We start from the raw sequence: 17,107 nt of genomic DNA on the forward strand, positions 1-17,107 counted from the left end.
GTTTAGTATGGTTCTACGCACTTTTGAGGTCTTTTCCCTGCTCTTACATCCACACCTCATGTGCTGTAGCTTTTCTTGGGGGGGTTCTTTCTGCTGCTCATGCTGGCCCATTCCTTCATCTTAATTTTCTCCTCCCCATTCCAGTCTCCACCCGACCAAATCCTCATCTGTATCAGTGAGGAAAACAGAAACTCCCTGGGTGTATTTTAGTAAGAACAATGAGATGAATTAAGTAAATGCTTGCAAAACGCCTGACAGGCCGGGAGGAGTGGAGGTCAGGGCAAACTGCTTCTGACTCCAGGATACTGCTTCGAGGGATCCAAGCTGTGCCCATCAGCTGCCTGGTGTCTGCCTTGGGGAGTCCTCCAGCCGTAGCATCTGCCGTAGGTGCCCCTTGTTTATTGGTAGAGTCTAAATGAGCAGGCTTTGGGCGAGGGAGTCTGCAAGGGTTTGGGTCTTCCCATTCCTGCCTGAGGGAGGTGGAGGCTGGGCTTCAGCACACAGTAGCCAGTATAGTCTGCTCTGGACCTCAGTACCCACGCCTGCCCTTCAGCCTCACCTGTACAGTAGTCTAGACAGTATGTGGGCCTCTGCCCTCTCTGGTGCAGGTGTCTTTGTAAGGAAGAAGGTGTTCAGGCTCCTCCTGAAGTGTCTTAATAGCCTGTGCTTTAGCTGACTGCCATGGACACACCTGAAATAAGGCAGGGCAGAGAGGAGGGAGCACTGAAGGCTGGGGAAGGCCTGCCAGGGTGCCACTGTCATCCCCTCACGCCACGCCGTCGCTTGGTCATCACTGGCCCTTGTGGTATCCTTCCCTGCTGGTCAGGCGGTGCTCTGTCTGCCAGGGGAGGTGAGCTGCCAGGGGCCCCTGCTCCCATCCCTCTCCACGATGGCTCCTGTTCTAGGAGTACTGAGGTGCTGCAGTGGCTTTGTTTTCTGTTGACTTTATTTTCCGCAGGATCCCTGCAGCCGGCACACCAGCTCTTTGGACTCTTGGTCTGTGGCATTTGGCACTGCACAGAGCCAGGCGATGGTGCTTCTGTCTGGAGAGTCCATGATTTTCCTCACTTGAGAGCTGAGGAGCCACCTGGCAGAGGGCACAGGACCCAGGTCAGAGAGCCCGGCAGGCAGCCAGGCAGCGTCCTCATGCTGCCTCCTCTGGAGGTGACGTGGGCAGTGCTGGGTGCACAGCAGGTGCATGTGGCAGCTGAGGAGCCCCAAGTTGGCCAATAGTACCAGGGCCCGGGATGGGCTGCCAAGAGATCTGAGGCTGAACCATGCTCCTGGGGCTGCCCAGGGAGACCTCCGCTTCTCAGGTGCTCATCACCAGCAGTGCGCCTCTGTCTCTCAGGACTCTGCTCAGCGGCTGCTGGCTGGACATGCACTGTCCTCTCTGGAGGGCCTGCCCCATGCCTGTCGCTACAGGAAGAGAATTTGTGGTTAGATTTTAGAAGTGGCAACATTGTTAGCGTAGCTTCTTTGTCCTGTTGTATGACTAGCATCCCAAGGAACCTGGCTTCCTGCCCTTGTACCCAGCAAATGAGAGAGCCGGCATCCCTTCAGAAAGTATTATCTGGACATCCGCCTGGGCTCTCTCTTGTTGTTTCCTTAATCTGGCTGGGTTCTTGGGGACTAAGAGGGACATTTCAAAGACATAGTGCTTTTTGTCAGTCCCCCTTTTCTGCAAGGATGGCACATTGGGCAACCCCCAGTCTTGTAGGAGGGCTGCTTGCAAATCTGCTAGCCTCTGCCTGGAAGGTCCACTTTTCTAATCAGGAAATGAATCTGCCTTCTATGTGGAGGAAGGCATCTCTTCCTTCAAAGGTGTCTGGAAGTAAAACTGGTGGATGGAGAAGATCTGTCCACATGCCTTGCCCTGGAGTCCAGGGAAGCGCTCTTCTCCTGAGAACCTGTGTAAACCAGAGTCAGTCCCTGAGGCTGGGAGGTGGCAGTGCAGTGGTGATGTGTTGCTGCCCAACGCCTGTCTCCAGCTCTGTCCAGTAGGATTACTGCCCTGCAGGGGTGGTCAGTACTGTCCTCACAGCATGCTCACCATGTGCTCTCTGCCTGACCTGAACTAGCCCTGAGTGATGCAGCCAGTAACCAGGTGCTGCTGTCAGACACTGGAATGTGGCTGCCGTGAGTGAGGAATGGACCTGTTCAGCCAGGAAAGTGTGGCTCCAGGGGTCCTGGTGGAGGAGGACTTAATTTGATGAAACCACGATTTCATTTGACAGTCTCTCCTTATCCTTGCAGCACCCTAGCCTGGGGATGGGACATGCAGTGTGTATCATTGTGCTATTGTGATACGAGAAGAAACACATCCTTGATCTTTGTTTTGTGTTCCTGACACAAGAGCTTCCAGAGTCCTTTGTGCTTCCTGAGTGACAGAGGCGGGAAGGACTCTTTTGTAACGAGTAATGTATATGTGACAGCTTGTGTCAGTGCTCTGGATGCCAGCTGAGTGTCTAGTGATCCAGCTGAGACGGCACCTCTGTCCAGAGTTAGCAGTTGGCCCCATGAGTTGAAGGCTTAGCCCTGCAGGACTGCCCACTTCAGATACCCCACCAAGAGGCTCCTCGTACTGGACACCATGGTTGACTGAAAGGGGTCCTCAGCAGGTTGCTTATGATATGTCTGGATGTGGTTTGCATTTGGTTTATCTTATTTGTTTCCCTGAGTTTAATCTGCAAATTTAGGACTCTCATAAAATTTGAGAATTGATTGATCATTGTTTCTTTTGATGATTTTGCTGCATTCCTCTTCCTACTGAGCTCCAGGAACACAGGCAGTAGCTGTTTTGACATTCTTCACATGTCCTAGAGGTGCTGGCCATGCTTATCCAGACCTCTTCTGGTCTTCAGAAGGGCACTGCCTTTCTTCTTATCTTCCTCCTCCTCTAGTAATAGCTGCTTTGAATTTTTGCCTGGTTCTCTCAACGTTTGGGTCATTTCAGGTATGCAGACATTTATGGCTTTCTCCTTGAGTCTCAGTTCCATTGTCCCAATCCTTGTATGTCCAGGACTTCAGTGAGGTTTCAGTGGAAATGTGTAGTAAAACCAAAGAAAATTGCTAAGCTTTTTTGAACTCTTAACAGATAAATAGAATGCGCTGTGATCAGGAAAAATCAATAGAATTTGCCTGCTCTGAACAACAGGAACAGAAGAAGCACGAGTCGGGCTGTAGGGATCTGTGGGCAGGAATAGGACATCCAACAGTTACGTCTTGGAGTAGCAGAAGGACACGCAAAAGTGTCATGGTGCGTTGCTCAGCAGTGGGCACATGTCCTGAGGAATGGCGTGATCAGATGATCTCGTCACGGCAAACATCTCAGCGTACCTCCTCAGACCTAGTGTGCGGCTCTCTGCAGGGGAGAGCTGCCGTGAAGGGGGTGTGCCAGGCAGCCGCCAGCGTAACAGGTGCCCTTTTACAGTGAATGCTTAGTTTCCTTTGAAACTAGGGCCCCCACTCTAAGGTAATGATGAAGTAGCTTAGTAAACGTGGTCAGTATTGGGCTGTGCTGTCATGTAACTTGCTGCACAGTAAATCTGTGTGTGCCTGCGTCCCCACAAGCATGCAAGTGATGTGCTGTGTGGGCATGTTGTGCTGGCTATGCCATGGCTAGATGATAGGCATTTTTTGGCCTCATCATGATCTAGTGGGACCACTGTTATGAATGTGGTTTGACTGTATATGAAGAAATAATGCCTAAAAATGGCCGAAATTTGATAAAAGACTTCAACTCAGACATTCAAGAAGCAAAGTAAACCCCAAATGGAATAAAATGAAAGAAGTCCACACCAAGACACCTTATAATTAATGATCTGGAAACTGAAAAATAAATTCTGGAAAACTGCTAGAGAGGAATATATATCACATAGAGTGGTGCCACTTGTGCGAGCAGGTTTCTTATCTGAAACCTGAGGACAGGAAGGAAGTGGCACCACGATTTTCTGGGGTTGACAGCAAAGATCTCTTAACCCTGAATTCCATACCTGGCAAAGCAAACCTTCAAGAAGGAAGGGTAAAGGAAAAGTGAGATGAAGTAGATAAAGGAAAAGTGAGAGAATTTTCTGCTAGCACACCTGTCTTTAAACATTGGCTAAAGAAGTTTCTTCAAACTGAATAAATGATAAAAGAAAGATTCTTGGAGCATCCAGGAGGAAGCAAGAGCAGTGGGAAGAGCAGAGATTGACATATGTGTAATCCATGATCATTTTTTTAAAAAAAAATATTTTTTAGTTGTAGATGGACAGAATTCCTTTGTTTATTTTTATGTGGTGCTAAGGATTGAACCCAGTGCCTCACACATGCTAGGCTAGCGCTCTGCCACTGAGCTATGGCCCCAGTCCCCATGATCGTTTTCCTCTGGAGATTTATAAATCCCAAGAGGTAATGTTGACAGAGGTAGACTGTGAGAAGTCATGTCTCAGTTTGTGATACTGAGAACGGAGCACTACCCAGCTACACAGAGACAAATTCAAAAGCACAAGGTAAGCTGGGTATGGTGGCGCACGCCTGTAATCCCCAGGGTTCAGGAGACTGAGGCAGGAGGATCATGGGTTCAAAGCCAGCCTCAGCAATTTAGTGAGGCCCTAAGCAAATCAGCAAGACCCTGTCTCTAAATAAAATAGAAACAAGGGCTGGGGATGTGGCTTACTGGTTAAGCACCCCTGGTTCAATCCCTGATTCCAAGCACACAATAAGATGGATTCTGAAAAATGCTTAAATGCAGTAAATCAAGAAATCAGGAATGAGAACCAGAGGAAAGAAAAGAAAACAAATAATAAAATGTTAGAACAAGTGCTGGTACTTGGGTATTGATTTCAGATGTAAGTATTCCAAGCTCACCAATGAAATCTTAGAGATGGAGGTATATGATGGCACTTGACCCCAGAATGTGGCACTGTGCACTCAACCTCTCCAGCTGTAGCTGCGAGGGTGAATGGAGAGAAGCAAGGAAAGGCATGTCGTGCAGGTGGCCTTCCCACGTGCAGGAAGGCCACTGGGTGGGGAGAGTATCTGTTTACTCTAAAGGTGTCCCATCCTGCAGGAGAGCATCACAGTGTGTCCAGTGAGAACTGCAAGAGTTGGACAGAGAGAGAAAATCCAAGGTCGCGGTTTGGGACTTTGAAACCCCCTCTTAGCAACTGCTAGTTCTACTGACTGAAAGAGCCAGGATGTGGAAACCCCTGCACAGGAAAAAGGATCATACTGACATGTCTGGAGCCTGCCACCTAAAAGCAGCCCAATGCGTGTTTTTTTCAAGTGCCTCTGGGATGGTTCACCAAGATAGACGGTGTCCTAGTCATGGAAAGAACTTCAAAAACTTTCAAGAATTGAAGTCATGTGGAGTGTATTCTTTGATCAGAATGGAAGCAAGGCATCAGTAATGGAAAGATACAAAGTAGATTTTAAATATGTGTGCATCAAACATCCCTGGGTTCAAATCCAGTATCAAATAAGAAGTGAGGAAGGTTTCAAGTCAGTAATCTAAGATTTTACCTCAAGAAAGTCGAGAAAAACAAAAGGCAAAGTAACCATGCATGTGTGCGCATACCAGATGGAAGGAAGGAAACCTATGCAAGGAAGGACTGGTTCTTGGAAAATATGAGTAAAGTTGGTAGACTTCTAGCAAGACTGGCAGATTAAGAAGAGCAGATCACCAGCATCAGGAAGGAGACCAGTTAGACTGCAGGTCCCACATAGGGAGAATCACGAGGGAGTGCTACACACAAGTTTATGCTGATAAACTTGGCAGCATAGCTGAAGTAAGTCCATTCCTCAAACCACAGATTGTCCAAACTCCATCAGAATGACATAGATAATTTGCATAGACTTATAATATTGAAAACCTGACTTTGTAATTAAAAAGTTCCCCAAAGTGAAATCCCCAGGCCCAGGTGTTTCCCCGGAGATGTGGAATGAAGAGGTCACGTCAGTCTTACCTATTGTGTCTGCCTCTTTCTACGAGCACCGTGCCTGTCAGATCAGGACCCACCCTTGTGACCTCAGTTGGCCTTAGTGGCCTCCTTACAGGTCCAGTCTCCAGCGGACTGTGTCCTGGGTCAGGAGTCCACCACAGGGTGCTGGTGGGCTGGGTAGACAGTTGGGTGTACGATTGTGTGTCAGGTTCTCAATGAATAATGAATGAAATGCACAGCTCTCCAGACTTGCTTCTCAGTCAACAAGGTGCTTGTGGGGCTAACTTTGTGACTGTGGTGTGAGTGGACTTTGAGTTTTCAACGCTGTTTGCAAGATAAATTTTTTCACTTTGTTATATTAGAAACTTAAAAGATAGTATGTAGACAAAGCTGTCCTGAACAATATTCTTCCTTCATTCCTTTCCCCCGCAAATGCAGGTGCTAAGTGAGATGGACAGGGGACTTCTTTTATCAGAAGGAGAAAATTAAGACTTCATGCTTGCATTAGTCTGCTTTTCTTGCTGTGACCGAATACCTGACAAGAACAACTTAGAGGATAAGAAGTTTGTTTTGGCTCATGGTTTCAGAGACTTAGTCCATGGAGGGCCAACTCCATTGCTCTAGGCCCAAGGTGAGGTGGCACTTGGCAGAAAGACATGGTGGGGGACAACAGTTCAACTCATGGTGGGGTCAGCAGCCAGGGAGCTGAGAGGCAGGGTGAGGTGTGCAGGAAGATGGCCCTGTCCAGGGCAGCCCCCAGCGACTCTGCAGTCACCTCCCAGTCCATCTGTCCACACCAGGGTGACCGACCTGGTCACAGCTCTCACAGCGCCACCCTTCCACTCTGAACACTCCTGCATTAACAGGAGCGTGTTGGGGACATCTCGTATCCAAACCCTAAGAATACCCACCTGACCTGATGATCATGTTGGTGTGGCTTCGTGCCATCGTCTTCTGTTTGTGCACAGCATTGTCATACTAGCACGCTGTGGATGTTGTCCCTCAGCGTCCACAGGGTGGGTTCCACCAACTCCCCCTATGTGGACACCACGGGCACTCAAGTCTTATGTGCAGTGGTCACTTCAATCACCTCTACTTGTGATACCTAGTATAGCGTGGGTGTCATCTCAGTCATTCTTATTCTGTGTCGCTTAGGAAATGATGACAAGGAGCAGAGGTGCTGAGCACAGTTCCCCAGCACCTTGGTGGTCGTGTCCTTGGCTGTAGAGCCCACAGTGCAGGACAGCTGCGTATGTGAGGCTGTGCCCACCCTGCCGCCCGGTGCAGTTCCTCTGAGGTCCATATTATCACAGTCACTGGGCCTCAAATCCTTGGCTGTCTGGGGTGCTTCCTTTGTCCCCTCCTGCCCAGGGAGTGACACCAACGACACTCTCGGCCTTCCCTTCTCCTCCCTGGCCTTGGAGTCTGGCTGCGATGGCCTCTCTTCCACAGCCTTCTGGGGCTCCACCACTTTTACTTTTGCTGAAATCAAGACTGTCCTGTGCGGAGCTTCTGGGTGCATCTTTCTGCCGATGCCTGGATAGCTTGATCTCTTGATTCCAGGCCTGAGCTGACTTTTCAGGTGGCCCGCTCCCTGCACTGAGGGGTTTGTGTGGTCTTACCGCTCTGTGCTGTATGCTTTTGTCCCTCCCATTAAACAGCGCTCCTCTTGGGGTCTTCTGTGTCCCACGAGCATGCTTCTTCCCTGTAAACTCTTTAGAACGTGTTCAGATTCTGTCCCTTCAGTCCACAGGAAATGATCTCCGAGTGCATCCCCTTTCCCATCCTCCCTTGTTCCCAGTGGGACCCTCTGGCATCTGAGTGCGGCTCCCATTGCTCAGGAGCTGTCTCGCTGTTCCCAGTGCTGTGTGGCTTTCTGCTTATGTTATCTGGGGCGATTCTGTGGCTTTGTATGTGGGGGTGCCAGTGGCCCTCCTGTGGTGTTACCCATTACTCAGAGGTAATGGATCAGAGGCGTACTTCAGGGGGTTTAAAGAGCCCAGGCAGGACCCAAACATCACAGTGTGCAGACTGTAGAGTGTTACACCGTGCAGAGACCAGCAGGGGTACTGTGGTCATGGAACTTGCGGCTTTCCCTTAAAGAGAGGACAGTGCCTTGGTGTTCTCTTTCTCTTCTCTTTCTCCATGGTTTTGCTCTAGTGACCTCTGGCTTTTGCTTGTCACAGTCAATGCTCCGGGGGAGAGGAGGCTGCTACAAACACACTTTCTATGGCATTGAGAGCCACCGCTGCATGGAGGCCACCCCGAGTCTGGCGTGTGCAAACAAGTGTGTCTTCTGTTGGCGGTAAGTGGATGTGTAGCTGGGGGCTGCGCCGCCCCTGGCGGCCTTCCTGCCCAGAATCGAGGGCCTGCGTGTGGGCTGCTCTTCTCTTGAGCAGGGTAGTGGGAGGTCGTCAGCTGCTTGTTGAAGCAGAAGTAGGTTTTAGCGTACAGATCTGCTGCACTACAGCTTCGCTAATACTAATCAACTAATACTCATTAATACTAATGAGCTCATCAATATTCAGTGCCTTATATGTCTTTAATTATAATTCTTTACCTACGTTTCATAGATTTCTATTGGTAATATGTTAATTTTTATTCAGTTAGAATATTTACTCATTTCCACGTGAATTCTGTGTAACTCAGTGGGTCAAAATAAGTTATTATTAAATAAGTGTTACCTGTAATTAGGTTGTAGGAGGTTATGTTTTTGTTATTCACTGTACACCCAATTGTTTCATCGTTGCGGAACGTGTTCTCTGTAATACAGAATTACTTGAAATTTATTGAGAAGTGCTGTGTGCCTCGTTATGTGGTTGATTTTTAAAACTATAACTGTACATGAAAAGTCTAAAACCTGTGTGTCTGATTAACTACATGGAGTTCTTTTGGTTTTTGGTACTTGCTAGGTCTTTCTTTTTGCTTCCTTTGTATAACTTCAACCTTATATTTCAGGCATGTTGTTCGATTTTCTTAAACTCAACCTTATTGAGGTCTGATTGACAGATGACAAAATGTTCCTATTTACTTAAACCTAGTTTGGCGAGTTTTGGTTAGTGTGCGCCTGTGGGACGGCAGCCATGTTCCATGGAATGTGTTCTTCACCCTAAAGCAGCTTCTCTCACCTTACCTGAGCCCCAGTCAAACTGATTTACTTCCTGACAATACGTATTATTTTTCTTGCATAAAAACGGAATTGTCTGCGTTTATGTGTATAGTTTCCTTTGCTCAGTAAAATGGTCTGAGCACCGTCCACGTTGAGTGTCGATAGCTCGTCCCTTTTGTTGCCAGATAGTCTGCTGCATGGTCATGCTGCAGTTTCTAATCTGCTCATCTCTAGGTGAACATTCTGGTTGATTTCTTGACACATCAGGGAAAGAAAAGCACAGGCCAATACCCCTAATGAACAGGGAGTAGAAGTCCCTTGAAAAAATATTAGGAAAATGTATTAAAAATATGTTAATCTGATGTGCACCATGATCAAGTGGGCTTCGTATGAGGGGTGCAAGTTGGTTCAGCTTGCTGATCACTTCATACTGTTTCCTTTTTTTTTTTTTTAATTGTTGATAGATCTTTATTTTACTTATTTATTTGTATGTGGTGCTGAGAATCAAACCCAGTGCCTCACCTGTGCCAGGCAAGTGTGCTACCACAGAGCCTCAGCCCCAGCCCCTCCTTTTTTTTTTTTTTGATATTTAGTTTTTAGTTGTAGTTGGACACAATACCTGTTTTATTTTTATTTATTTTTATGTGGCGCTGAGGATTGAACCCAGGGCCTCGCATGTGCTAAGTGAGCACTGTACCGCTGACTCACAGCCCCAGCCCTGCTTCCTTATTGAAGAATAATGTGGCCTGATTTAAAACCCTTGGCTTTCTTTCTGAGTTTGCAAAACTGGCAAAAACCCTGGGATAAGTAACAGATGTTTTTGGGAAATGACATTAGTGTAGGCCCAAGGATAGTACACTTTATGCCTTATGGAAGAATGGTTCAAAGTAGGTTTTCCTTTAATTAAATATTTGTGTTATAACCAGAAACAGCAGTGGTCTTTGTGTGGCCAGGTCTATGCATCTATGAGTAAGAAAATGAATGGCCATGAAATAATTTCTTTCATGTTAGGAGTCTTTTTTCCCCTTGCCTAAAGGAAAATGAAAATTGTTAGAGATAACCAATAATCTGCCTTTAGAAATACAATCTTTGAATAGATCTTCTGAATAGGTTCAATTAGGAAAAGGGCTTATGGTTTTACTAAGGCAAAATGATGTGAAACATTAACTCCTTTATCATTTACCTGGGGATCATGAAGACAAATTTTGTTATTGTTATTGCCTTTTCTCACTTTTAGAATGGGGACTAAAAGAGCAATTTCTCACTGAAATTTAGATTTCTAACTGCTATATTAATTTTCCAAATTCTAATTAGACCTTGCAAAGGAGAATTTGTCATAGCAAACTTATTCCAAGACAAATTTGTTTTAAGTTTATCTTCAAACTGAAATTTTAGAAAGATCATGAGCCAGGGAATGCAAATTATTCATATATAATCTCTTTCACAAATTTTTTTTGTGTGCTGGGCACCACAGCATACACTGTAATCCCGAAACTCTGAAACAATGAGGCAGGAGGATGACAAGTACAAAGGCAGTATGGAGAATTAGTGAGACCCTGTTTCAAAAAAAATAAAAAGGGCTGGGGATGTAGCTCAGTAGTAGGGCAACCCTGGTTCAATCCCCAGACCTTGTGCATGCTAGACAAGCTCCTTAGATGTAAGAAAGCTTTTTAAAAGTTCTGAACTCCAAGATGAGCATTTTAATGACCTTTTAAAAAATGTGTTTCTATAGATCATATTAGATGTTCCCTGTGCTTTATGAAATTTCCTTTGCCTCAACTACTATAGTAATACTACCATATCAATCTGTTTTAACTGGAACCAAATATGTAACATGTGTAACCAAAGGTAAAATCTGCATTCAACTTTAGGGAAAAGGCCATGAAAATACAAATAAATGCTAACATTAAAAAAAAATAATAATAAAACCCTTGGCTTTCAAACCCTCTAGTGAGTTTCTGTTTCAGTTATTGCAGTTTGGTCTTCCTGGCTCCGCACCTCTGCTGGCCTCCATTTTGTCTGTGTATCTTTCACCGATGCCCTGCCTTTGTCGAGGCGTTGCTCTCCCGTTTCTCCCGCTCGCCCCATGGGCTCCACCAGCTCCCTGTGTGTGTTGGAGGTAGTGGGATGAGGCCTGCTCTGGTGGACCTGCCATCGTCCTCAGGGAAAGCCTGGTCCGAGTCTCTGTGAGCCTGCCTGCGTTTCTCTTCATGCTTTGAAAGCTGCAGAGTTTGGTTAGTATAATGTGTTAACTCTGGAAATAAGATTCTTTTTTTTTAATGAAAATGTTTTTTAGTTGTAGGATTCTTGCTTTTTATTAAAATATTTTTTCAGTTACACTTGGACACAATATTTTTATTGTATTTATTTATTCTTATGTGGTGCTGAGGATCTAATCCAGCGCTTTGTACATGCTAGTCGAGGGCTCTATTGCTGAGCCACAACCCAGCCCCTAGAAATTGGATTCTTCCTACCCCTCAGGATTAGTTTATTGCTTCCTCTGGATTTTAGTTCTTTCTTGTTTAGTGAGTTGTCTAAACAAAAGAATCTATGCTTGATTCACTTACTCTGGAAAACTCTTGTGTTTAATGAAAAATTAAATAAGCATTTCCTATATAAAAGAGTCTCTTCCTTGTTATGTATTGTCTCTGAAGCCTGTCTGTTAAGCTTAATGGTCAGCTAATATTTTGACAGAGATTTTCTTAAACTTGTGGGGCTAAAGGGCCTGGGGGAAAACAACCTCTCCATGTCCTCTTGTAGATTGACCCTGTTGGGACACTCTTTTCAAGGTTGGACAGTCCACTTAGAGCTGGGCTTCAGTCTTCACTTCCTGTTTATGCTGAGTCAAAAGGTCAAGCACAGGTGACAGTTTAGGTCTTAGTTCTTTTCTTAGCGTGTATCCCATGATGCGTGAGACCTTTTAAGTTTCTGGGCTTCAGTGAGCACTCTTCAGTGTCCTATCTCTCTCCTTGTTTCCTCTCCAGCCATTGGACTGTCTGTTGCCTTCCTCAGCTATGACCCTTTGACCTGGTCAGCACCCGGTTGTGCATGTACCTGTCACAACCCTTGGAGAGGCAGGTAGAAAGAGGGAATTGTATAATGCATTTCCTCGCACACTTATCATAGACAATCATGTTCCATTTACCTCCTTTAATCCTGTTTTGATACAAATGTTGGCCACCATATTGCTTATCTATATATACTTCAGTTGACAGATGAAGTAAAACGTAAAAATAAGGCCTTTGAAAAAGAATATGGCAGCAAAGCTATCATCTCATATTAAGTTCTTTTGCATGTTTTTCCTTTTCTGTTTGTCTAGGGATATGTTGAAAAGCAAAAGTGTTTTGTTGGGCATCCTGTTAAATCGGTGGTTTCTCCACTGGGGACAGAATTGCTGTATTTCATCACAAAGGGAGACTTGGGACATTTAACAACACCTGAGACATTTTGATTGTTGAAACTGATGAGGGTGCTCTTGACATCAGTGGGTGGTGGCCAGGAGTGCTGCTAAACACCTGTAACACACAGGTCAGCTCCCCATAGCAGGAAATGGCCTGCATGACGCCCGCTGGGCTGCAGCTGAGACCATCCTGGGCACAGTGGTCCACACCTGGGACAGTGCAGCACTGAAATAAATGGAGATACGACATGCTTCTTTTAGGGGCAGAGTGTGTGCTTATAAATGTGGGGTGGGGACTTTCAAGACAAAAGCCTGCTGGCTCTGGATCACTGGGCTGTAATATTTGGATTGTATTATTCTTAGATGTTGAGAGAAATGATCAAATGCTTTGTGCTCTAGTTCTCACTGTTTCACATTTTACAGTAAATGTACTTCCTGATCTCTTTAAGATTGTTGACATAGTGTTTTTTTAGGTCAGAATTCAAAAAAAGAGGGCTGGGGTTGTGGCACAATGGCAGAGCTCTTGCCTACCAAGCGTGAGGCACTGGGTTTGATCCTCAGCACCTCAAATAATAAATAAATAAATAAATAAATACATCAACAACTAAAAAATATTAAAAAAAAAATCAAAAAAAAGAAGGAGCACAAGGATTATACCTCTTACCTTTGTTGCCTGTTTATAGCTAGTAAATAATGCAGTCCTTTGGTTTCCTGAACAATAAATTTACTCAGATTTTTGAAAAGCACACAATATGCTTAACAGTGTTATGTATCAATGATATTTTAGAAAGATTTGAGTAAATGGAGATATTTTATTTATGATGACTTCTGGTAAAGAAATGCTAATATATTAACTTTTCAAATTAGAATTCACCCTGTTTCACTGAAGAATATAGCCTGGTATAGGTGCACACTTGTAACCTTAGTGACGTGGGAGCTGAGGCAGGAGAATTGCAGGTTTGAGGGCGGCCCCAGCAACTTAGTGAGGCTCTCAGCAAGACAGTGTCTTCAAAGTAAAAATTAAAAAGGGCTGGGTGTGTAGCTCAGTGGTAGAGCGCCACTGGCTTAAATCCCAGCAAATACTCCACTTCCTGCAAAAAAGGACTTTTTTCAATTAAAAAATAGTAACAAAAATATAAGAAAAGGCTCAGTAAAAGTTGATTTAAATGCTTACATAACTGTTTTGTTTTTCTTTTAGCCCATTCTTAAAATAGCCTCAGAGCCTCAGTTCCCTAACTATACAATAAAACAACACTACCTTTATTATAGGTTTGCTACAAATCTTAATTGCTTTAAGGGAGATTACATATGTGAAAATGTTTTTAAACTATAGGGATGTACACAGATGTGAGTTTTTAAAAATGAATTTCTAATTTTATTCTGATAATGTGTGAAGTGGCCATGGATAGGTAAAATATTATTCAGAGGGATTTATTTCTTGAAATACAAACATACCCCAAATTCTCCGTTGTGTTTTATCTTATTTCTGTTTAAGTGAAAATTTTATTCTTTGAAATTTCAAATCAAGAGCTGTATTTGTCTTAAACAAATAACCCATTTAAAAAAAACGGGCAAAGGATTTGAATAATTTTTCAAAAGTGGTATAAACTGCGCTGGGAGAACATGAAAAGAAATTCATACTATCTAAAAGAAATAGCCCAAGTGTCCATTAACTGAGGAATGGATAAATTAAAGGTGGAATAATCATATGAAGGGATACTGTTGGCAGCAAAAGGAAACTGAGCAGTGATGTGCGCTGTGTGTTCAGGTGCAGGCGCAGGTGCCGGAGCCCAAAATGGGCAGGTGGGCGGGTCTGCGGGCCCAGGATGGGGTCCCACAGTTGCCTGGGCGCAGGCTGGGTGGGGGCTGCCTAGGGATGAGGAGTTTGAGGGTGATCTGGCGATGGATGCACAACTCTTCAAATACTCGGAAAGCCATGTGCTGTGTCCAGGTGGGGGTTCTGTGGTGTGAGTCTCTCAGTGACACTGTTCAAGTGAGTGACGTTTGTCTTCAGTGGGAGTAGAACCAGTTTTAAAATGTATTTTGAAAGGTCACCATGCATATGATAAAAAATTCAAAGCAGACAAGAAGTTACACGGTGAGAAGGAATCTCCCTTCCAGCTCTGTGCTGCCGCGCCCAGGCACTCAGAGGCGCTGGTGCTGTGCGCAGACACTGTGGCGTGTGCCCTCGTCAGTATGTGCACGAGCACCCTCTGGGCCTCCCAGTCGGCTTTTCTTGCCCATTCTTGATATTGATCTTCTCATATCAAAGTGCCTCAAGATCTACTGAGAGTGGGACTTTTAACCCTCTAAACTAAATCACTGTTTAGAAAGCAGGAGGAGCTGGGGACACAGCTCAGTTGGTCGGTGCCTGCCTTGCATGCACAAGGCCTGGGTTCAATCCCCAGCACCACCACCAAAAAAAAAAAAAAAAAAAGCAGGAGCAGAGAAAGATGTGCAGTTGTTTTTTTGTTTCTAAGGTGGTTAATAGGTGCATTCATTCCGTCCACAAATGTTTCCCTATTCTTTATATTTAGTAGGATCACAATGTAATTTTGCTTCAAAGTAGTGCTATAATTTTGATAAAAATTCTTACTTAAACTAAGTTTTTTCTGACATCTGTCTGATAGTTTTTCCCCTTGCTGAGAATGTAGTCTGCTGTGGAGTAGTGCTTCAGCCTTACTGAACCCTGTGCTGCCACAGTATGCAGATGACACAGGCCCTTCCCAAGCAGGTTGCCTGAGTGCAGTTTGTAGTTTGCTTCAAGGTGAGTGAACTTAAGTTACCTTCCTTCACAGCTTAGTGATGAGCTCTCTATTCTGTGGAGGCTTGGTGACAACCAAGTAACAAGCCCAAGCCACAGGCCCAGGCCCAGCAGCTGATGTGGAAAGGCAGCCAAGTGCAATCGGGAATGGTGGGCGCTTTACTTAAAAATCAGGTTTTTAAAATTGAAATGGCAGAGGAGGGGAGGTGAGTATTGATGCTACAAAGATCAAAGATAGAAAGGACTGTTATGATTATTGGGAAATTTTGGGAAAGCAGGCAAATCTTTAGTCAGTTTTGATTGTCAAAGTGATTCAAGAAGAGAGTCAGACTGAGTATCCAGTGATTATCACAGTAATAAAGTCAGTACATACAAATCTCACCTGAAAGAAACCAGGCCTGCATATTTATTTATTTATTTATTTGGTGTGTTGGGGGTGGGGATGAACTCAGGGGCACTCAACTGCTGAGCCACATACCCAGCCCTATTTTGTATTTTATTTAGAGACAGGGTCTCTCTGAGTTGCTTATTAGCACCTCGCGTTTGCTGAGGCTGGCTTTGAACTTGTGATCCTCCAGTCTCAGCCTCCCGAGCGGCTGGGATTACAGGTGTATGCCACCACGCCCGACCAGGTCTACATGGTTTTATAATAAGTTCCAGCTAACATTCAAAGGAAAGTAGCTCTCCAGTGAGTGCAGAAAGAGGGAGCCCTTCTGAGCTAATTTTAGGAAGCTAATGTAACCTTGATATGGGTTCAGCCTCCCCTGCAATGTTTGTAGTCAGAGTTATTCAGGTTTTGGGTTTCTTTGGATTTTAGAAAATTTTTGTACGCACAATGAGATATCTTGGGGATGGTTCCCAAGTCTAAACACAGAATTCATCTGTGTTTCACATACACCTTACACACACAGACTGAGTGTACCCTTATGCAGTATTTGTAATAACTTTGTAAACCAAGGCTGTGTTTTGAAAGTCTCCACTTGACGGTGGGGATGCACCTCAGTGATAGAGAGCTTGTTTTCCATGCATAAGGACCTGGGTTCAGTCCTCAGTACTGGAAAGAAATTGTACTTGTTGAGGTCACAGTGATGCTCACAGTTTTGGATTTTGGAGTATTTTGAATTTCATATTTTCAAATAAGGGACACCTAACCTGTTCTAATCCAGAGAGGAACAGTATGAGAAATAAGGTTTGCAGGGCAATGTGATCATAACTGTTGGGGGAAAGTCCTGAAGAACAGACCAAGATGCGGAGCTCAGCACTGAGGAGGAACATCAGAAAACCAGGACCAAAATAGGGTTATTTATGCAAATACAGTTTTGAATTGCCATTGTAGCTGGCTGTGTAATCCATTCTGATCAATTTGCATTAAAATTTTCTTTTAGTTGTAGATGAACACAATACCCTTTTTTTTTTTTTTTAATATGGTGCTGAGGATTGAACCCAGTTGGCACCCAGTGTGCCAGTTCTCTTCCTACAACGTGCTGTGCACAGAGTGGGTGCAGAACAGCCAGCACCTTGACCAAGTTTGGTGTTTAGTAATTCTCCAGGAGGATAATATGAAGGCAGCTGTTCCCAGAACTTCAGCATCCCTCCGCTTTGGTGAGCATCTTTCAGACCACACATGTGCGAGGCAAACGCTCTGCCACTGAGCCACAACCCCAGCCCATGTGTTTGCATTTTTTTTTAAAGTCTTCTTTTTTTAGTTGTTGATGGACCTTTATTTATTTATTTATATGTGGTGCTGAGAATTGAACCCAGTGCCTCACACATGCCTGGCAAGTGCTCTACCACTGAGCTACAGATCCAGCCTCAGTGTTTGCCTTTTTTGATTAAAATATTTGGACATAGATTCTGTCAATTTATACTTCAGTATGTGAATGTAAAAACTTTTCTCCCTAATGTTTGCA

General features: G+C 44.7%; 1 protein-coding gene across 8 annotated transcripts in view; it reads left to right on the forward strand.

The window, feature by feature from the left end:
• Positions 1–17,107, forward strand: part of LOC107147020 (S-adenosyl-L-methionine-dependent tRNA 4-demethylwyosine synthase TYW1-like) — a 194,855-nt gene that overhangs the window by 28,343 nt on the left and 149,405 nt on the right. For 7 of the 8 annotated variants that reach the window (XM_048789877.1, XM_048789881.1, XM_048789880.1 and 4 more), the window contains one exon: positions 8,111–8,229. The exons of the other annotated variant lie outside the window; for it this stretch is intronic. In XM_048789877.1, coding sequence (XP_048645834.1) covers positions 8,111–8,229 — 119 coding nt within the window. The remainder of the gene's footprint in view (positions 1–8,110; positions 8,230–17,107) is intronic. 8 annotated transcript variants of the gene reach the window in all.

The sequence above is a fragment of the Marmota marmota genome, unplaced genomic scaffold, assembly GCF_001458135.2.
Source record: "Marmota marmota marmota unplaced genomic scaffold, marMar, whole genome shotgun sequence".
Lineage (NCBI taxonomy): Eukaryota > Metazoa > Chordata > Mammalia > Rodentia > Sciuridae > Marmota > Marmota marmota.